The sequence below is a fragment of the Dryobates pubescens genome, chromosome 6 (assembly GCF_014839835.1).
Source record: "Dryobates pubescens isolate bDryPub1 chromosome 6, bDryPub1.pri, whole genome shotgun sequence".
Classification (NCBI taxonomy): domain Eukaryota; kingdom Metazoa; phylum Chordata; class Aves; order Piciformes; family Picidae; genus Dryobates; species Dryobates pubescens.
This window is the reverse complement of record NC_071617.1, coordinates 13,675,446-13,697,480: the sequence shown is the minus strand read 5'-3', so window position 1 is coordinate 13,697,480 and position 22,035 is coordinate 13,675,446. Positions and strand designations below refer to the sequence as shown.

At 40.4% G+C, this 22,035-nt stretch overlaps 1 protein-coding gene across 1 annotated transcript in view; it reads left to right on the top strand.

Moving 5' to 3' along the window:
* Positions 1-22,035, top strand: part of MAP3K5 (mitogen-activated protein kinase kinase kinase 5) — a 119,420-nt gene that overhangs the window by 64,628 nt on the left and 32,757 nt on the right. The window contains exons 9-12 of the mRNA XM_054162637.1: positions 6,838-6,997; positions 9,245-9,398; positions 12,970-13,077; positions 17,321-17,370. Coding sequence (XP_054018612.1) covers positions 6,838-6,997; positions 9,245-9,398; positions 12,970-13,077; positions 17,321-17,370 — 472 coding nt within the window. The remainder of the gene's footprint in view (positions 1-6,837; positions 6,998-9,244; positions 9,399-12,969; positions 13,078-17,320; positions 17,371-22,035) is intronic.

Below are 22,035 nucleotides of genomic sequence, written 5' to 3'. Positions count from 1 at the left end.
CAGCTCCCTCAGTCTCTCCTCATAGGACTTGTGTTCCAAACCCCTCACCAACTTTGTTGCCCTTCTCTGGACTCATTCCAGCAAGTCAACATCCTTCCTAAACTGAGGGGCCCAGAACTGGACACAGTACTCGAGGTGCGGCCTGACCAATGCAGTGTACAGGAGCAGAATGACCTCCCTGCTCCTGCTGGCCACACTGTTCCTGGTGGAGGCCAGGATGCCATTGGCCCTCTTGGCTGCCTGGGCACACTGCAGGCTCATGTTCAGCCTACCATCAACCAGCACCTCCAGGTTCCTCTCTGCGTGGCTGCTCTCCAGCCACTCTGACCCCAGCCTGTAGCTCTGCATGGGGTTGCTGTGGCCAATGTGCAGAACCCAGCACTTGGATGTGTTAAATCTCATGTTGTTGGATTCTGCCCATCTGCCCAGCCTGTCGAGGTCCCTCTGCAAACCCTCTCTACCCTCCAGCAGATCAACTCCTGCCCCCAGCTTGGTGTCGTCCGCAAATTTACTGATGATGGACTCAATGCCCTCATCCAGATCATCAATAAAGATGCTAAAGAGCATGGGGCCCAGCACTGATCCTTGGGGCACACCACTAGTGACTGTAGAGAGTGACTAGAGCTCTCACAGATTGCTCACCCTGACTTTTAACCCTTCCAAATGGAGCATTCACAACTTCCATGGGCAGCCTGGTCCAATGTCTCACCACCCTCATCATTAAAAAAAATGTCTTCTTTATGTTTTTCTGTTTGGGGAGAATGCAAAGTCAAGATTACTCAGTAATACTTTCAGTGCTTTCTCCCATACCTTCCCTGAATGTTGTAATATGTAGTTATATGTTCTTTGAAACTGGCATTCTTCTCCATGAATTTGTATAATTCTTGACTTTCTGTAAAGTCTTTTTTTAATCCTTCTGCCTCCTGAGGAGGTTGTCAAGTGAGAAAGAAACAATGTCCTTCACTCCAAAAAATATACCTGTAATCAGTCACTGCTCTAGGTTAGTAGGTAGGTGTGCACTCTATCTCTGAAAGTAATTTCTTAGTGGTTTTTTTGAGTGAGATGGTTGCTTTCACCTAAATAATGGAAATGAAATTCAAATTCTCTCATGTGAATGAAGGTACTCACTTGGATGCAAGGGGCTGTGTAGAGTTGCTTCAATTACTGTGTTTGTCCTTCTGTGAGTGGGTGACAATTTGCAGTTTGGGTCGGTTAGAATACTTTCATCTGCTGCACTGAAATCTGAATTCTTGTGCCAGTGTGGGAGGTAAAAATATGTTTTGTTTTCTACATAGCATCAGCAAATATTCACTCAGCAAGCCCTATGAGGAGAGGCTGAGGGAGCTGGGTTTTTTTAGCCTGGAGAATGTGAGGCTCAGGGTAGACCTTATTGCTCTCCACAACTACCTGAAGGGAGGTTGTGGACAGGCAGAGGCTGGTCTCTTCTCCCAGGCAACCAGCACCAGGACAAGAGGACACAGTCTCAAGCTGCGCCAGGGGAAGTTTAGGCTGGAGGTGAGGAGAAAGTCCTTCACAGAAAGAGTAATTGGTCATTGGAATGTGCTGTCCAGGGAGGTAGTGGAGTCACTGTCCCTGGAGGTGTTCAAAAAAGGATTGGACTTGAAGCCATGGTTTAGTTAGTCGTGAGGTGTTGGGTGATAGGTTGGACTTGATGATCTCTGAGGTCTTATTGATTCTGTGATTCTAAATGAGATATTTAACTGAAGCTGGGCTTTGTTTATTTTGTTGTTTAATTTGAACCCTTCCACTTTGAAGAGACTTCTCAACTGAATACAGACTGCAGCCAACTAGGTTTGGACAAATTAATTGTACTGATGAAATCTGGGTGTTCTTTGTAGGGATTAGGTATTTGGTATCATCTGCCTGTGAGTTTGTCCACTGTTGTTTTCTCTATTGTTTGTATGAAGAATTTTACTTAGAGTAATAAGGAACCTTAATTTAAGGTTCCATCTATGACTCATTAATGGTTTGGTGGAGAAATATCTGGTAGCACATTAGTGGAAGGTTGTTTTGGTGGGTTTTGTTTGTTCTGGTGTTGTGGGGTTGCTGTTTGTTTGTTGGGTTTTTTGTGTGTGTGTGTCTGCTTCCCTTGTGTAAACTTGTACTTGGTGTCTGATGAAAACCCTTAATTTCAGCAACCCCTACTGTTACCTGCTACTGTCTATCTTTCTTACTTTGTTATGGGACATATTGTCAAAATATTTTAAGCCTCAAACTGACACAGCTAATTTGAAACAAATTTTCACACATGTACCTAATATAGACCCTCTGTGTGTCTTTGGTTTCTTGTTAACAACTCTTGTGATCACTCTTTATAGAATGATAGAATACCAAGTTGGATGGGATCTCAAGGATCATCTGATCCTAGCTTCCATGGCAAAAGCACTGTCTGTGCAAGACAGCCAAGCACCCTCTCCAGCTGAATTTTAGAAGTGCCCAATGTTGAGAATTCCCCCACTTCCCTGGGGAAATAATTCCAATGGCTGATTGTTCTTGTGAAAAATTGTACTCTGGTGTCAGATTAGAATCTCCCCAGGAATAACTTGTACCCATTATGCCTGGTCTTTTCCCATGTGACTGCATCTTCTCATTAACCACCATTTAAATACTGGAGCATGATGATAAGGTCTCCTCTAAGCTTATTTGTCTCAAGGCTAAGCAAACTCAGTTCTAGCAGGCCTTCCTCATATGGCAGCTTCCCAGCCCTTTGTAGCCCTTCTGTGGACCTTCTCCAGTCTGTCCACATCTGTAGTGTGGACCAAAACTGAGCACAGTGTTCTAGGTGTGGGCTGAGTAGAGTGGTGTCATGACTCCTTTATCTCTGCTTGGTGCTACCCTCATTGATGCAACCCTCATCCTGCTGCTGCAGCATGCTGTTTGTTCATATTGAGCTTGTGGTCCACTAGGACTCCCAAGTCCCTTTCCACAGAGCTGTTCCTCAGCCAAGTGGATCCCAAGCCAACCTGCACTACTGCATTATGTTTTCCTAGGTGCCTTAGTACAATGAGGTTTGTCAGCTGGTTTGAGTTGTACAACATTCTGAGCAAAATTTGTCTTGGGTGAACTGTAATGTTTTGAACAACAACAACAAAACCAAAAAAAGGCAAACTTACAGGGGTTGTGTGGGGAATTTTCTTTGTCTTCTTTCCTGTCCCAACAATCTTTTGCATGCATGTCATTCTTTTGATGTAACTTCTTGCTTAGGTCTATGTGTACAAGACCGTTCAGTAGCAGTAGATTTGCCTGGCAGCACCTTCAGTTTGGTGTCCACCTGCAGTACTAGCTGTAGCACATAGAAATTAGAGGAAGTCAGTCTTCTGGTGGGAGAGACATGAGCAAGCTGGTTGAAGTACAGTCCAGGCTGTAAGGAAATGATGCTAGTAGGTTGGGAACGGCTAAGGAAGGATATTGTGCCTAACAGCACTTCAGAGGGTGCATGAGGGTGTAATCATAAGATGTATATCTGATTACATTGGCAATATTGTGATAATTCCAGTAGAACTAAGAATCCAACAGACATTTCGCCACTCTGCAAGAGATCAGAAAATTTGCTTTCTAAATGTTCCTACCTCTGCTTGTCAGATAATGGCTTACAACTAAATGATTGTGTGAAGCATTAACGAAAATCTTCCTTCAATTTTCTGAATAGCATTGCTTTCTTAATGGTACAAAACTGCAGAACTCTGAGAGCAAAACAGAAATGCAAAGCTTTGCACTGACAGTAACGATCTCTGCCGGCTGTGCGACTTCGGCACATGAAGAATCCAGTAATGCAAATTGTTCTGTCAATATTTGAGCAGGGAAAGCAGTTTATTTATAAAGCCTCCATAGTAATGTTTAACTGGCAATATCTACTTACTGTATCTTATGTTCTTTACAAACTGTGGATATATTCTCAGAGCTATAAAAACAATGGCTTGCCTGGCATTAATGGTTCCTCTGTTTTTGCTCATTCATTCTTAAGACCAAATATTTTTTATAAAAGCTACTGGAATTCAACTGCTGCTTTTTTTCCTCCCTTCATGAATGCAAAGTTTGTATGTCCTGACTTTGCCTGGATTTCTTTATGCTCTCAAAAAAAAAAAAACCTTTTCAAGATGGTGCAATCAAAATAAACTAGAGAAATTATACACATGGAAACCACAAACTCAGGGTGAAATTCATGAAGATGTTCGCTTTGCATAGACAAGTTGTGTTCCCCCCAACCTCTCCAAAAGACAAAACCCATTGGAAAACAAAGCAAAGCTAAAAAAACCCACCTCTAAATTAGAGTTGTGGTCTTTTGAATCTATTGCTAATGCCTCCACATTTTTTGCAATTGTGTTTTTCCAGATTGCTTTTTAAGTATAAGTAAGGGTTTTTTTTAGATGATCTTTGTAGAGGAAGGTCAGCAAACTTGAGTGAGTTTTAGCACCAAGTGCCTCATCTTTCTCAGAAGTATCTGAGAGGCTGATGTCTTCTCTAAGGTCATAGAATCCACTTCACAGGATACTTGAGTAAAACTTTCAGTTCACCTAGGGTACAGTATCACAGTATCACTAAGGTTGGAAGAGACCTTGAGGATGATCGAGTCCAACCTGTAACACACTTCACAGGATACTTGAGTATAACTTTCAGTTCACCTAGGATACATAACAGTAATGATTCTCAAACTTGGTGTCCTCAGGTACCATCTCTGCCACACATCCCTCCATTCTCCCACTACCTTCCTGTAGCTCTCCCTTATTCTATGAGCTGAGACTCATTAAGCTGCCAGTCTTACCCTCCTAACAAACACTTCTCCCTGCCATGCCATTAATCCCAGTTGTGCTTCTCATCAAACCCACGTATTCCATTTGTACCTTGCTTTGAATCAATTCTCATGCCTGGAGCACTGGAGGGTTCTGATGGATGAATTCCTGCAGGTGCAATGAAGGATGGCAGAATATGTGTCCTGTGAACTGGAGACCAGTGATGCTGCTTGCTGTGACAAATAGCTTGTGATAGCTTGTTAGCTGTCACTGCAACCTGTCGGTGCCATAGCGCAGTATTCAGCCTTCCACACAGCTGAACTGCTCCTTTATCCCATCTTCCCAGCTGAAATGATTCATGTGTCCCTGTGATAGCAGCTCCTTACATTCCTTGTGCTGAAGTCATATCCAAAGCCTGTGGAAGTTAACAGAAGTCTATCTGCCTTTGTATGTTGTTGCCCACATGCATGCAGATGTTTTAGACACTCTAGCTGAGGCCTTCAGCCATTGAGGATCTTGCTGAGTAGTGTTACTCTAGGGTGCTGGGGCAGATTAGCTTTTGTTTTCTGTTTACTGTGTTGTGTAGGAAGCTTGTAAGTTTTGGTTTCTGGAACCCAAATGAAGTTGAAAACATTTAACACAAATTCCCCCTTCCTGTCCTACACTGACAAGTGTAGGTGTATGTCTTCAAGCAGTTTCTTGACGATGTGCATGTGTATAGCAGCCTGGCTTAAAGCCTCACAGATCTGCTATCCAGAAAGATGGTTACTGCTGTATGTTGTGGAGTTAATGCAGGTGATGTACACTGCATCATGTCTCAGGTAGAGCTGAGATATTTTGTAAAATCTACTGCATATTTTTCTCTTCAGGAATAAATAAACAAAATTCTTTCCTAAGAAGTGAACAAATAATGTTAGTATGATTTAAGTATTACTTTGTTATGTGTGTTACTCAAGCTTGACAACATCTTGCTAGCAAGAGAGCACATACTGTGAAATATAGATCTGAAATAGGCTGTAGACCACTTGGATACAATTTCACACTTCAAAAGCATTTATTATGTGATGCTGATAAGAAAAATATGAACATGAGAAATCAGGATGTGTTTTGTGGGCTGAAATGTACCTAATGTAATGACAGCCTTTTAGGTAAGATTTGTTGCTGCTTCCAGCATGAAGTTTTGTCTGCTACCTACTTAAGGAAAAAACAAAGATCAACAGTCAGACTGAAATTTCTTGTGAATAGTCAGCTTTAATATCACAGAGAATGGAAGGTGATGTGGGAGGGAAACTGTCACGGTGGAGTGTGGAGAAAGTGAACAAAAGACTACAGTGGTGAAGAGGACTGGTTTGTAAGCTGCATACAGGGGGTAGTGTAGCGTCTCTCATTTAGCCTATAAATATGTAGCAGCTAATACTAACTAAAAATCATCCTGAAGGCCACAGGAAACTTGTAGTTCTCAGAAAACTTAACAAGTCAAAATAAAACCTGAGGCTCTCCACAGTCTTGAGTTGCTGAGGGTCTTTGGAATATTAATAGATGTCTTTCATTGGGGTAGGACTTGCGGCAATTTAAAGAACATCACTGCTGGAAGAAGCCCAGTGGATCATCAGTTCCTTCTGCATGGGGCCTTGTCTATAAAGGTAAGTTTGGGGCTTGGGGCTCATGAGTTAAAAAAAAAACAAAGCAGAAAAAAACATAATAGGTGCCTTATTCAGCATCTGTTAAGTTTTTACCAGCTATGTTGTGTAGCCTAAGGCCCCAATTTACCTTTACAGATGAGGTCCATGCAAGAACATAGGTAATCTGACTATGGCCTTGTCCTGACAGTGATGCCTTAAGTTTCCTTTCTTGAGAAGACTTTAGGAAGATGGGGAGGGGAAAAAAAAAGTGCTACAGCCTAGGGTGTTTGGAAGGCATATAACAGTAACTGGTAAGTATGATTTCCATTTTGCTTCACTGAAATAGAGAGGCTACAGTAATTTAAGCAATTAATAAGTTTCAAATCAGGAAAATGCTTGTGGGTTTTTTTAAACTGTATGGATACATTGCTGGGTATTTTTGTTTTGTTTTGTTTTTACTACAGGAGTAAAGATCAGCAGCCTGCTTGGTAAAAAGGGGAGCTTGGAGAAACTGCAAAGCTATTGGGAAGTGGGATCTTTCCTGGGGGCCAGTATGTTGGCTAATGACCATATAAGAGTGATCCAGGCTTCAGAAAAGCTGTTTAAGCTAAAGGCACCAGCATGGTAAGGGGATAAACAAGATCATGTACGTGACTGTGATAAAACAGCTTTCACATTCAGTGTTGTATTTCGCTGACAGAAGATTGTTTTGGTTTCTTCAAACAGAGTTTGCTGTCTGTGTATTCTGTCACTGCACTTTCACCCAGACAAGGAACTCTCTTCCCCTTTTGTCCTTATTCAGGGACAAGCTTAACATGGATCTTTAATTCAGTGTTTGAGAAGGGCAAATTCACTGTTGGCTCCAGGCTTTTCTGAGGGCAAGGGAGGAAGGAGGAGTTACTTGTAAGGACCATACGTTACCATACAGTTACGTTGCTGAAGAGAGGTGGTATTGATTTACAAGTTTAGTCATAGTGCCTGAAGGTTTGGGGAATGCAGAGAGCTTGGATTGAGAGGCATGGATATACCTTGGAATACTGTGGTGGTTATTGCACATACCAGTTACTTTAGCAACTTGAATAGGAATGTGATGTGTGGGGCAAGTTGCATTTCATGCTTGAGAAAAATGCAGATTGAAGTTCAGAAAGGTTAGCAGAAAGGTTAGCAATCTAGAGCTAAAGATAACCCTGTGGACTCAATATATGTTCTGCAAAGGCCAAAAGATATGTGCTCTGAAAGGAAGCTTCCACACCTGTTTTGCTTTGGATGTGGGCAGCAAGTAAGGACTGGTCACTAATTAAGGTCTGATATCCTGTTATCTGGGCAACCTTTTTCTGACTAAAAATGGTTGTCACTGCCAATTGAAAGAGTGTGTATGTTGCAGCCTGTGTATTTTTGACTTTTTATAAAGACTAGAAAATGTCTCCAAAAGCTGGTCAGAAGGAAATTATAGAATGGTTTGGGTTGGAAGGGATCTTAAAGATTACCTTGTTCTGATCCCTTGCTATGGGCAGGAACATCTTCTGCTAGATGAGATTGCTCAAAGCTTCATCCAGTCTGGCTTTGAACACTTGCAGGGACGTATGTATGTGTGCTAAAATATAGGCATTCCAAAATTCTTTATCAACCTAATATGGGAAACTGTCAAGATTAAGAACTCTAAATTACTGACCAAGTACTCTATAAATGCTGTCTACAGAGCATTTATCTTCATGATTTTCCATTTTTAATATGTGCATGTTTTACTGAGAAGCTGGATAGCACTCTCTGCAAGTCTCCTGTTCAGAGTTTTCTGGCGTTTATGAATGCCTGATTGTCAGGATTTTATGTACCAGTTCCCGTGGGGTTTAAGTCAGTAGATTAAACTCTGAAAATACACAGTCGTTTGTGCTTCAGGAAGGATTTCTCCTGTGAGCAATTCCTTCCCAGTCTGATTCCTGCTGTTTGTCAGGGCCCACCCGCAGCAAAGGGGAGTAGATCCAGTGTTTTAAGCCAAATATCCTTATGCCCTAAGAAGGATGACTTGAAAATACATAGCTGAAGGCCCTCTTGAGTTTACATTATACCTTCTTGTTATAAGCCTGGAAACAAATTTTCCATGAATAGTCTAATTGTGATAAGGTAATAGCTGTGATAAATCCTCTCTAAGCATGTGTATCTCATTTGCTGTTGTATTCATAAAAATGGTGTAAGATGATGTTTGCAACTTTGCTTTCTCTTGGCATTCCTGGAAAAAAATAATGTTATAAAGATTTCCATAAATTAACCCCAGAAAGCTGAACAGCAGAGAAAGGCATGAGCTGTATTTAGGAGAAGCATTCAGCACTGCTGTTTTCCTTTCTTAGCAATGCCAAAAGGCTGCTTAGCATAGCTCTAGTCATCTTTATCAGATAGTCAGTTCCAGAAGTGTCATGTTTTAGGAAGCTCTGTTAAACAACTGCCAGTGCTGGTACAATACAGAAGACAGAACAGTGTAACAAGTTAAACTAGTGGATTTCTCACTTGAGGTATTCATTTGATGTTGGTCATTATTGAAACAAGTTTGTCATGGGCTCAGCTTGGTCCGTAGGTGGAAGATTTAGTTGTCGCTTGAATCTTTCATGGTTTAGGATACTCCAGAGTATGGGATCAGGAATTTAAGCAGGAAGGAGCGTCCCAGAACTCACTTAGATTTCAGGTTACTAATAAAGCAGCTGTATTTTGATTTCTAAACGGTAATTGCTATAATTTAAAGCAATCCTAGAGAACCAACATCTTACTGACTGCCTTGGTGTTGCAATGGTCAATGTTTCAGTTGTGATTAAAGGTAGAGACATTACTATTTACAGACTGCCTTTAATGTGCTAACTCCATATGCTTGGATGATCACAGGTACCTGAAGTCTATTGTAGAGACTATTTTGATACATCAACATTTTAAGAAACTGACTACAGAGCAACATACAGCCAAACAGGAACTAGTGGACTTCTGGATGGACTTCCTCGTTGAAGCCACAAAGACAGATGTGTCTGTAGTTCGATTTCCAGTAAGTGGTTGTCTTATTGTTGGTTTTGGTCTTTTGTCAGAAATTGTGACATGAAGGAAATGGACACAAAACACTGCTGATTTTTAGGTTGCCAACAATAAACTGTTTGGCCCACATATTAGATTGGCTTGAATTGATTGCATGTAGCTACGAAAGGATTGCACAGCGTGTTCCACACAAAAGTGATGAGGAAAAAAGTCAAGATACAATTGTGTTGGCTAGTGTTTGCTAGGAGTGGGTATACTTCTGAAGCAAAGCTTTGCAGTATATCCTAGGTTATGCTATGTTAATTATATCGTGCTTTGAAGAAAAGCTATTTAATTTCAATCTCTTTCTAGCTCAGCAGGCTTTACATAACCTGCTAGCAGTTAATCTAGTAGAGGTTAAATGTCAGCCCATGCAATTAGAAATCTCCCAGCTACTAGACAGTATGTTTCAAAACCATTGCACTATGAATATATATATATGTGTATGTACTTTTCTGATTTCCTTCACAAACACTTTGCTGAAGTTCTTTATTAGACACCCTGGTATTGTACAATGTCCTGAAAATACACTGTAGAAAGATCTTTGTTCCTGTACATATTAACTATATACATATGGGAAATAATGTCTGGGGTGTTCCTTTTTTAGTTATGCATTAGCAAATACAGCTTTTTGTTTTCAATAGCAGTTACTGTTGCCTCCCAGATACTCCCAGTATTGTACAGTTCTGTTGACTTATGTGTATAGATGGCATAATAAAGCATAAGGAAGACAGTTGTGTTGAACAGCAACAGCTTAAGGCAGTAAAGCAGAACCAGCATGAGACTCTCCAGGGAGTCTGATTCTTGTTCTCTAAGGAGAATTGGTGTAAAGATTTGCAGGGATGCAAAAAAAAACAATTTTGGAATCCTCTGGTATTTGGAAAAGACAAGGCTGTGTTCTTTTTTGATGATGGAATGGTGCATTTGGATAGTTAAAGTAAGTTCTGACCCATAAAACTGTCAAAGTCTGGATTTTGGTTTGGATTTTTATTAATACTGAGACAAAATGAAACTGATCATGGCAATAGCATGAGCCAAAAGGAAAGCCCAGTGACCACATAGTTGGACTGTGTGGCATAAGAAACTATCCTGATATTGCAGGCAGACATACACAGTCTCTTATGATACAAAAATTCTGTTTGTGTCTAGTCAGAAGGAAAATTGCATCATTCAGCAAGTCACCAAAATGAGACATAGTGGCTTTCTTTTCCTTACCTTCTCCCAGATTCCTGCAAATAAGTTATCCTGATTTTTTTTTTTTCCCCGTAATTCCTTACTGTGAATTGTTCTTGGAGCTTGAAATTAAGAACTTTGCTATCCATCATTACAAGCTTAATTGTCAGTTACTCTCTTATCTGGTAGCATCAGTGTCATAAATCTCTTTTCAGCCTTTAGAGGAAGAAATGACACAGCGTGGGGTTAACTTGCTATAGGCTAAAGACCCAAATTAGTGAAATAGTCTAAACAAGATTTTAGAAAGTCTAAGTGTCTGAAGATGCCAAGTGACACGTTGGTCATAAATGCCTTGGTACTTTTGAAAGTGTGGCCTTCTGCTTCCTCCAGTGTGTCTGTCTGCTCATTGTGGGATATTATGTGGCTTAGATTTGACTCTAAGAAGTCATGGCCCTTTCCAAGACTTTCTGCTTAGCTGTTTATGTATTTCTTGCAATTTTTGGTGTTTTTTTTTTTAATAGATATAGACCAAGTTGCTCCAGTTAATCATTCTTTCCTAAAACTGCTATTTGAACTCCAAAGAATTTCTGTATCTTGAATTTCTGTATCTTGAATATAGAAAGCAGCTCTGAGGAAAAGGTCTTAGGGGTGCTGATGGATAAGAAGCTGGACATGAGCAGGCAGTGTGCGCTTGCAGCCCAAAAGGCAAATCACATCCTGGGCTGCATCAAAAGATGCATTGCCAGCAGATCTGGAGAGGTGATTCTGCCATTTTGCTCTGGTGAGACCTCACCTGGAGTACTGTGTGCAGGTCTGGAGCCCTCAACACAAGAAGGACATGGACCTAATGGAAAGGGTCTAGAGGAGGGCTACAAAAATGATCAGGGGTTGGAGCACCTCTGCTATGAGGACAGGCTGAGCAAGCAGGGGTTGTTCAGCCTGGAGAACAGGAGGCTCTGAGGAGACCCTAATATCAGCCTTCCAGTACCTGAAGGTGGCCTACAGAAAGGATGGAGAGAGACTGTTTATAGAGGCCTGTGGTGACAGGATAAGGGGCAATGGCTTCAAACTAGAGAAGGGCAGATTTAGATTGGATGTAAGGAACAAGTTCTTTGCTATGAGGGTAGTGGAACACTGGAACAGGTTGCCCAGGGAGGTGGTTGAGGCCCCTTCCCTGGAGATATTCAAGGTGAGGCTCAACAAGGCCCTGGGCAAGCTGATGTAGTTGAGGATGTCCCTGCTGACTGTGGGGAGGTCGGACTAGATGACTTTTGGAGGTCCCTTCTGGCCTGGACCATTCTATGATTCTGTATTTTGAAGATAGTGTTTGATTTGAGCTTTTATGGGAGAGGGAAGGACAGAAGAACAAAAGATTATCAGGTTTCCCCAGACTCTTCTCCAGGCTGAACAACCTCAGCTCCTTCAGCCTGTCCTTGTAGGAGAGGTGTTCCAGCACCCTGGTCATTTCTGTGGCCCTCCTCTGGATCCACTCCATCAGGTTTGTGTCCTTTTTGTGTTGATGACAGTTCTAGGGGTTTTTTTCTGTTCATTCCAGGAAATTTTCTGTAATCTTTAGATCTCTGCTCCTTGTTGCTTTTGACAAAGTAATTTGACCTGGTGACCACAGTTAACTGTGGTCCAAATCTAAAGCAATTTAATCTAGCACTAGGTTGCTGTGTTTCTCTGATTTACCCAAATACACTTCATCCAAAAGGTGATAAAATCACAGTGTGAATCTTGTCCACCTGGGTGATGGGCATTCTTGAATGGCATTGCAAGAGAATGGATTGTGACAGAAGTGGAGTGTGACAGATAGTGTTCAGACATATAATTTGGAAAACTATATTATATTTGCTACCTATTGACACAGCAGGCTTATGTAAAAAACTAAAATTGCCTTTAAAAAATATATAAATCTTAAATTACTCTCAGCCTACTAAACTAGCCTGGTACCTAAAATTTTACACACAGAATCACACAGAATCACCAAGGTTGGAAGAGACCTCAAAGATCAAGTCCAACCTGTCACCACAGATCTCATGACTAAACCATGGCACCAAGTGCCACGTCCACTCCCCTCTTGAACACCTCCAGGGATGGTGACTCCACCACCTCCCTGGGCAGCCCATTCCAATGGCTAATAATTCTCTCAGTGGAGAACTTCCTCCTCGCCTCGAGCCTAAACTTCCCCTGGCTCAGCTTGAGACTGTGTCCTCTTGTTCTGGTGCTGGTTGCTTGAGAGAAGAGACAAACTCCCTTCATTCTGTTTCTTCTGCCTTTCCTGCTTCCTTTACAACAGAAATAGTTGTAACTTTTTAAAAATTCTATGTATTTTGTGCTAACTCTTACAAATTATTTTGTTTTTCTGCAAGGTTTTAATATTAGAACCAACAAAAATCTATCAACCCTCGTATCTCTCCATCAACAGTGAAGCCGAGGAGAAGACTGTATCTATCTGGCATGTACTGCCTGATGACAAGGTACACCCTCATGTTGTCTCTAGTTGTAGCTATTTTCAAAATTAAAGTATCCATGGTACATAAGAGGCATAATACATAAACAGTAGCATCTAATGATGGATTCTGCAAAGGAGAGAAGTTATTTAGCACAGACAGGAAGATGCTGTGATCATAACTTGCCATGCATGTTTTAAAGTAAATTTTTTTCATATGACATTCTTCATTTTTTTTTCTTTAAGTTTGTCCTGTTGTTCAATGGATCTTTCATCTCTAATTCCTAAAAATGACTTGCTTCATCTTTCAGGTTGTTTTAAACCAATGTATAATATACAAGTCTGTTGCTTAATATCTAAGTGATTTCCAATATACTGTCACACGAATAAGGTAGCATAAAATTAAGTATACAAACAGAACTGTCTTCTTCCTGTGCTTGCAGTGTTCCTTGTCAGCTGTGGTACATATGTCCTTTGCTATGAAAGCATTAGAAGCTAGTGTCTTAAAGCAGAATCAGTGAAAAGCCAAAGAACTGTCTTGCAGAAGGATAGATAGATAGATGGATGCTCCAAAGGCCTGGAAATGGAAAATGCTGGGAAGTCCTTAAGTCAAGATGTGATATAGCCAAATGTATTTGGAAGGGAGCTTAGAAAATCCATACATGCAAGGGGAGATGAAAACCTAGACTCATTATTGCATTCAGTAATGATTAGGAAGCAAAATCTTGGTAAGAGTGAAAACAGGGAGACATCATAGAACCTCAGAGAAGAACCAGGAGCACAGAAATGAGGGGAGTGTATGAGGAGTGAGCACAGGCCAAGTCAGCTGGAGGCACATCTTGATTTGTACTTGGCAATATGATTTGTAAGAACTAGCAGTTAATTCTTCTGTGGAAGCATTTTATTTGCCTGCAGGATAGGACAGTGAAGACCTGCTTTTCAGATAATCCATCTGTCAACTTTTGTACTTCTAATCCCTGAAAGGAGAAACATTTTTGTGTGTAGAGTATGTGAAGGTGAGCTGTTTAGAATTTGTTCTGGGTTCATGAGGAGGTGTAAATGGACAGTGGCTGAAATAGCATACATAGAGCACAAACTGAAATGTTAGTCTAGACCAGTGAATTTCTGGTTTTGTGGTTTATTCTGACTGATGTTTTTTCAAGTAGACTCAGCCTCTGAAAATACTATAAATAAGTTTCTTGCACAAAACCAAAATTTACCACAGAGTAAATAACTATTTGTCAGCAGTACTATTTCTGTGTTCGGTTTAGTCTCTTTAGAAACTACTTGAACATCCATTTTATGGTGGGGTTTGTTTGTTTGATTTTTCTTTTAGGCTAGGCTTTTTTGCATTTGCATGGAGTTCGCCTCCAAACAATATTTTCCACTCTTTTATGTGGCTTATCTATAGCATAAGAAAGAACATATGACTAGAAGGAATTTTCTGGGATACTGAGTCATCATAGAATGGCTTTGGTTGGAAGGGACCTTAGAGATCATCTACTCCAGCCTCCCCACCATGGGCAGGAATGCCTCTCAACTAGATTCAGCTGCTCAAGGCCTCATCCTCACCTTTTGCAGACACTCTTGGCATATAGAGTTTGAATACTAGTGTAGGTTTCACAGGTCACTATTTGTGCTGGAAAGTAGTTTGAGAATGCTATTGCATCCCCGTAAAAGCCTAGAGTGGAATATTGCTGCTGAGTAGAAGACTCTTAAGTCTTCTAGCTTTCAGTATGAATTTGTTTGTTGCCATTTCGTACTCATTTATTCTTTTGCCATTGGTCTGTCAGAGTTTTACCAGCTCACGCTTCAGATTTCAGTTTAATTTGGCTCATAAGTTGTGATTCTACTTATTTCCTTAAATGTAGTCAGTGCTCTGAGAATAAGAATTGTGAGTTACAGAGCGTATGAACTTCCTTTCATGCACAAAGAAACCAAATTCCCATTTCAAATCCAAACTGGAACTCAGTGGAGCCTGCAGCTGGCAGTTTGTAATAAATAGGCATATGACACCAATGCCAAGATAAATAACATGGCCTCTTCTGTGGCTTACTTTTTCAGTAGTGTATCTTAACATTTATGCCTTTTGTACTTCAAGTTTAACCTGAACAAATGCCCACAAAAATCAGTGTTTCATTTTGTAGAATGCACATTACCTTTGCCTTGCAGTTCTCTCATTTTAGCAGCTCTTTCTGCAGGGGGAATGCAGTAGTGTTGTTTGCAAGTCTGAAGCAGAACAGCCTGTCTCTGTTTTGCATTGGATTCTGAATCCATTTGGAGTTTTGTTTTGGATAATTGTAGGGTTTTTTTTGTTGGTTGGGGTTTTTTTTCTTCCCTAACCAAAGAACAGATGCTGAGTTTGGATAGCATGCCTGATATGTTTACTCTGATGTAGTCAAAACTTGGCCAGATCATGAGGGATGTAGCTTTTATAATATTTAATTGCCTGAGAGCTTTGTGTGGTAAATAAAAGATATATGAATGTATGAGAGATTAGTTGCACATAGATGACAGGTAACATTCACAATAATTATGCTTCTTATGCTTCTTGAGCATTTCTGCCTGTCAGGATATATCTTTTTAACTTCTTTAGATTTTTAGATTATGCCCAGAAGTGGGAATTGGATAAAGACCAATAGCTAAGATCCAAAGAGCTTTTCCAAGCATGGAAAATTGGAAAGTGTCAGAGTTTGTCTGGGGAGGGAGGAGTAAGAGACAGTGCAGATACACCCTCCTTATAAGCAGAGGAATTGAGTTGGTTGTCTGTCCTCGTGCAGGAGAACCAGGTAACCAGAATATTAGTTTTGCAAATACTTCCTACTACCAGCAGCTAGTGCCTCTATGTCAAGGTGCAAGCCCAACTTTTCTTACAGTCAGGCTATTCTCTTGTTCCTATGTGCCACTGGAGAAACTCTTTCCCCCATTTGATGTTGAAGTGGCACCAGAGTTTATCACTTTGTACCCTATAACAGTGTGAAGCGTGGGCTTCAAGAAATATTTTTGCTTTTATTTTTGGTACATTGCATTAAGAATTTTATGTTAGCATCTCAGCCTTTAACACAATTTGGAGAGGAAGGAAGGAATTACAGAGGAGGAGAAAATTGATGCATCAAACCTCATAGAAAGCTGTTATAGTTGGGAGAATAATTTCCTCTATTTCCTGCACATTGTGCAACTCTTTAGTCAGCATATCTGTTCTGACTTCTGTTCATGAACTGTTTTATAAGCTACACATTTTTAAGTCTTCTTTTGGAGTACATTTGATTATGTTTATGTTTGACACTATGTCCTTACCCTATAAATTACTCCTCGGCAAGAAATGCCTCTGTGCCTTTTAATTGCTCAGGTGTAAATGAAATGCCAAATAAAATTCAGCTCTAGAAAGCAGAGATTCTTTAAATATGTTGCTTATTGTGGTGGTACCCCAAGGGTGCCAGGACTTTGAGGTAGTGTAGTTCCACCTTTTCCTGAAAGGAGAATGTTTTCATTAGAATATACAAAAGGCTTCTGTTTCCTGCAGTGAAATTTTATTAGGCCATAAATATGAGCAATATGACTGTCTACAGAGAGGACTCAGTTCTGCTGAATGAGACATGTAAATTTGAAAGATCTGAAAGTAAATGAGGCTGTTTTCATAGGGTGACTTCTTTCTTCCAGCCACATGCATTACTCCCAAAGCTCTTAGGAGTTTTGGTGCATTCTTACTGCTCTCTTCTGGATTCCTAGGGAAATAGTTGCCTTTCTGTATTTTTGGATGCCTGGCCTTCAGATTTTCTCATTGCCTGGGCAATTCCTCCTCCTTCTCAAGAACTTCTTGCTTTCCAGCTTCAGACTTCCCACTTGTAGCTCTCTTCACCTGCTTTTCCTGCACATGAGGGCACACAGACCAGGCTCTTGTTATTCAAGATAGAATTCCCCCTTCCCCCACTTTCCAAAGGGTTGTGCTGATCCCAAGTCATCACCCAGACCAGGCTATACTGGCAGCTGTTCTGATCTGCTGTTTTGCATATTTTCTGAAATAGTATATTGTTTGCAGAGTAAACAGTTAAGAAACAACCCAAACCTTCCATCTGTAACTTCTGGTGCTTTGGGTTTGGGTGGAAAGAAAATAAAATCCCTGGAAAATGAATGTTAAAAGGTCATAGGCTGTTGTAATTCGAGTGATTCTCTTTGCACCTCCTGACTTTCAGTCTAGAGGATGTGCCTACTGGTGCTTCATTCATAAAAAGGAACTTATTTATTTGTTTATTTTCTTCTGTATGTTACAGAAAGGTATCCATGAGTGGAACTTCAGTGCTGCTTCTATCAGAGGAGTGAGGTAAGCTGTTTCCCTTTCAAGGTTTGGAATAAAAAGAGTGTCAGATCAATATTGTATTAAGCTGTGGACTTTGTTGGAGTAGCAGACACTGAATCAGGGCAGTGTATTGCAGGTACTTCACAGGTGCCCGGCTGTTAGTGAAACCCCAAGAGTCATTCAAAAATGACCACTTGCAGAGTTCATTATGTAAAATTCAGCAGTCAGAGCCCACTGAATTCAAGAAAAAATATTGGCTGAAAGTTGGTAGTCACTTTCTTTATGCGAATTTAAATAACTGCCTGGAGCACAGAACATGTAAGTAATGAAGTTATGTGTGGATGCAGAGCAAGAGGGTATGAGGAACCGACAAGATTAGGATGTCTTGCCACACCTTAACTGCTTACCCCTTGTTGGGTTTTGCTGTGAGTGTTTAAGTTTCAGGGGTTTTTTTGTTTGTTTCTGTGTCTTGTTTTGGATGTGGCAGAAAAACTGTTTCAGAGGAGGCCCATAAGGGGAGAAGCCTGTCAGTAGTTAGACCACAGAGTGAAAATGTGAAGGTTGTTTGAGAAAACAGAAAAGGCAGTGAGAGAAAACAACCCCTCACGTCCCAGAGAGTCACATGGAGTAGGATTAGTAAATTTTATGATCAAGAATGACATGTGCAAGACTGCCTTGACTAGATTAGAAGGGAACGATGTTGTATGTCCAAGGCCCGTTTTCATCAGCACACTTCCCTCTTTGGGACAGGGTTAATGAGATAATGACAAAGGAGTAAACTTTGCCATTTATTTATTTGGTTGCAGCAGAGTGTTTTCTGTCTACTAAGCAGAAAGGAGAATTCTTTGCTGGTTTGTGTGTGATACTGTCAGTAGAGGACAGCTGAATCTGGGCTAGTGGGTCTGATCTGCTAGCCCCGGTTCAACGTAGCGTGCATTGTTCGGCAAGTCCAGCCTTGCAGTTTGTTTCTGGGGTTTTACCACTGCTATGGTTCTATTCAGATCAATTCTTTGCCTTAGTCTTTTTTTTTTTTAACTAGGACTGATCTGTACTTTGGCATCCTGCAGCTTTCCACTTTTGTGGTTGCTTTTAATATAATTTCTAAAGTCCAGAAATCTTAACATGAAAAAAAAAAAAAAAAAGTCATTTCTCTGTTCTAATAATAACTGTTCCATACACACAAAGCTGTTGCTATGTCTGCAGGACATTTTTGTACAGATGGATGGTTTTTATTTTTATTTTTTGTTCCCCAAAGTAACTTAAACTATCAATAGACACAGAAATTCAATCCTGCAAGATTCGGCTTATTTTAGGCATAAATTGCAATGATATGCTTAGTCCAGTCTGGTTTGGGTTTTGCTTACAGTGTATTTTTGTGTGCTTCTAAAAGCAAACACACACAAAAAGCTAAAAAAGAAGAAAGTATGTATTTATTTTTGGCTTTTTTTTTTTCTCTTTCCCTTCCCCCTTACTAAACCAAGCTGTGGTCAGTACGGTTTCTGGGGTTTCCTCCTGTATTTGTTATAGAAACTGTTAATTGTAATTTAATTTTTCAATTCAATTTCAAATTTGTTCATCTGGACAGATGCCCAAAACAACTTGGGAGACTTTGTAGTGCAGCAAGAGTCACTGTGAATTCTTAGAAAACAGGCTGCTTCCATGAGGAGCTGCAGGGGGAAATCTTTATCTTTTGCAAGTACAAAACTGAGTAAGCCTTGGGGGTTTTGGATGGATTTTTTTATTTCTTCTTCCTCCAAATATATGCAAGTTTCTGATCACTTATTTTTTCAGTGGGTTTTTTCTCCCCCTAGTTTTATGAAGGCAGGTATTCTTTAGAGTGGGACAGCCTTGAGAACCAAGCTTGATTCCAATCTATTTTTATATCAAGACTATTTTTGCCTGCTTTGAATCTCTTGGACTTAATGCAGTTTAAGAAGGGGGAGTTCCCAGCTCTGTGAGGATTCTCAGCCTTTCTAGACTATTAAGTGCCAGCTTTAGAAGTGCAGCCTTAATGTACAAGGCAGGTCTTTGTACATGGTCTTGGAGGCTTTTTCAACAAAGGCCTCCATAAATATTTGCTGCATTACGTAAGGAGAAGGCAGGTCTGAGGAGACATCTAGCATTGAAATGGCTAATGGGTTTTGTAAATTGTTCAAGGAAATGACTGAGGGGTCACCACTTTGTGCTATGTATCAGCCAGTGTAATCAGCATCTTATTTCATGAGTAATAGAGTTCCACTCTCATGAGCTGCAAAGGGATTTGGAAAGTATACATAACTCTGAACAGTGCAGTGCTAAATCGCATCCAGTATGCAGGGAGTCATAGTTACTAGGTTAGCTTCAACTCATTGATTTGCAGTTTGTGTGCTGCTGTAAATAATTCTGCTTTTATCTCGTGGCTTCTTGACCTCTTAATGTAAATATTTATTATTGAACCTTAAAGGCTTTATAAGAGCCTTTGAGAACATGGCTGCTACCCCAAGGTGCTGTGCGTCTTAGGTGATCCAGAAAAGTCTCTGGTGTTCTTCAGAGCTGACATCATGTGAGCAAGAAGATACAGCATCTTTATTTTTCCAATTTAAAAATAAAGTAGCAAACTGAAGTTGCTAGACTACAGGTTGGCTTTTTCTCATTGTTTGGGACAAGCACTGTATTATGAAACAACTGCTGCTTGTGATGTTTCCATGGGAGAGTGTCTCAGAGGTCATGCTGATGAATGCAGTGTTAGAAATGGTGAAAATGTTGAGTTCAGATCTGCATCCAGTTTTCTTTGTAGCTTAAGAATTGGCAACAAGGATATTTGTCTTCCATCCCAAGTCCTTGGAGCTTGGAATCTCACCAGACTACTTAATTATGACAGTGGGAAGTGTCTATACTGTTACGCTTCTGAAAACAAACAGAAGTTTCACAGAGCTGCATTTCTGTTGCTGCCAATGCTCAACTGTTTTATCTGCTGCTTCATCTGGATGTATTAGTAAGCAGTAGTTAGAGCATTTGCAGTACTTCTCATGGCTAAGGGGAGTTCTGGATGCACAGGAGCTGGGCATACGGCCACGCTACATTGTACTTCTCTGTCTTCAGAGTTTCACAAATTCAACCCAAATTCTGCTGTCAAAGTCAGTTGGTATTATGTGAGCTTGGGAACTGTCAGAATGAGAGACTTACTAAGCAAATTATCCTTTCTCTTTTTATAACATGGTATGTTTTAGTCTTCCTTTTTTCACTTCAACAGCTTTTTTTTTTTCCTTCCCTTTTATTTTTTTTCTTCCAAGGAGGAAAGTAACATAAAAGGAATGTAAATGTTCACTTAAAGGCCTGAACTATTTATGAACGTGCCTGTCCTTTTGCTTAGCCTTTTGTTCACTGCTGTGTAAGTGGCTTTGCTGCACATCAGGTTTAAACTGATAATTTATGCAGTAAAACATTTACGTTTACATGGAACTTGAAATGAATGAGTAACTCTGGTAATATCAGTGGCTCCATAGCTGGAGGCTTTACCTGTATGCTTTAAAAATTGGAGAAGAGGCTCAGGGGAGACCTTACTGCTGTCTACAACTACCTGAAGGGAGGTTGTACCCAGGAAGGGGTTGGTCTCCTCTCCCAGGCAATCAGCACCAGAACAAGAGGACATAGACTCAAACTGTGCCAGGGGAGGTTTAGGCTCACGGTGAGGAGAAAGTTCTTCACAGAGAGAGTTGTTGGCCGTTGGAATGGGCTTCCCAGGGAGGTGGTGGAGTCACCATCCCTGGAAGGTGCTCAAGAGGGGATTGGACGTAGCACTTGGTGCCATGGTTTAGTAGTCATGAGGTGCTGGGTAACAGGTTGGACTCGGTGATCTTTCAGGTCTTTTCCAACCTTGTTGATTCTATGATTCTATGAAATGTTAGTTTATAGACTGGAAACAGTGGCTGTCTTCCCAGATGTGTACAGTACTTAGCAGTTATGAATTTTTTCTGACATAAAACTAAACGAGTCAGCACCCTGAAAGCAAAATATTCTTACAATATAGCTCACTCTTCTCCTAGATAGCTTCATGAAAGGCAGGCCTCACAACGTGTCTGACCTGCCATTTGTTTATCAAAAGTTACACAGCTCTACAAACAGAGGCATTCTAAAAGGAAGCAAGGATCAGACAACCTTAGATGCCTATTAAAAGTTGAAAATTGCAAGTATTTCCTGATATGTGAAGAAAAACTGTAATGTTAATCAAATCATCAATCCTTTGGTACAGCATAGAATACAATCTTATAAACATGATGTTTATATTGATGCAGCTCAAGCAGAGTGATTTCGCTAGGACTGTGGATTTTGTCCAGTATCCTAATGTTAGCAAGGGGACTTAATTTGTCTTGGCTTCTCAAATACTGCATTATATTCCTTTGTAATCCTGCTAAGCCACATGGTTTTTTTCCTTTCCTGATATAGTAACAATCAGTTATGCTACATCAGCTTGACACCTGGCAACATGTGACAAAGTTACAGAAAGAGCTGTTTGAAATAATATTTAATGTTTTCTATGAGGAGCACAGAAGTGACATGCAAATGGAATGGAATGGAATGGAATGGAATGGAATGGAATGGAATGGAATAGAATAGAATAGAATAGAATAGAATAGAATAGAATAGAATAGAATAGAATAGAATAGAATAAACCAGGTTGGAAGAGACCTTCAAGGTCATCGCATCCAA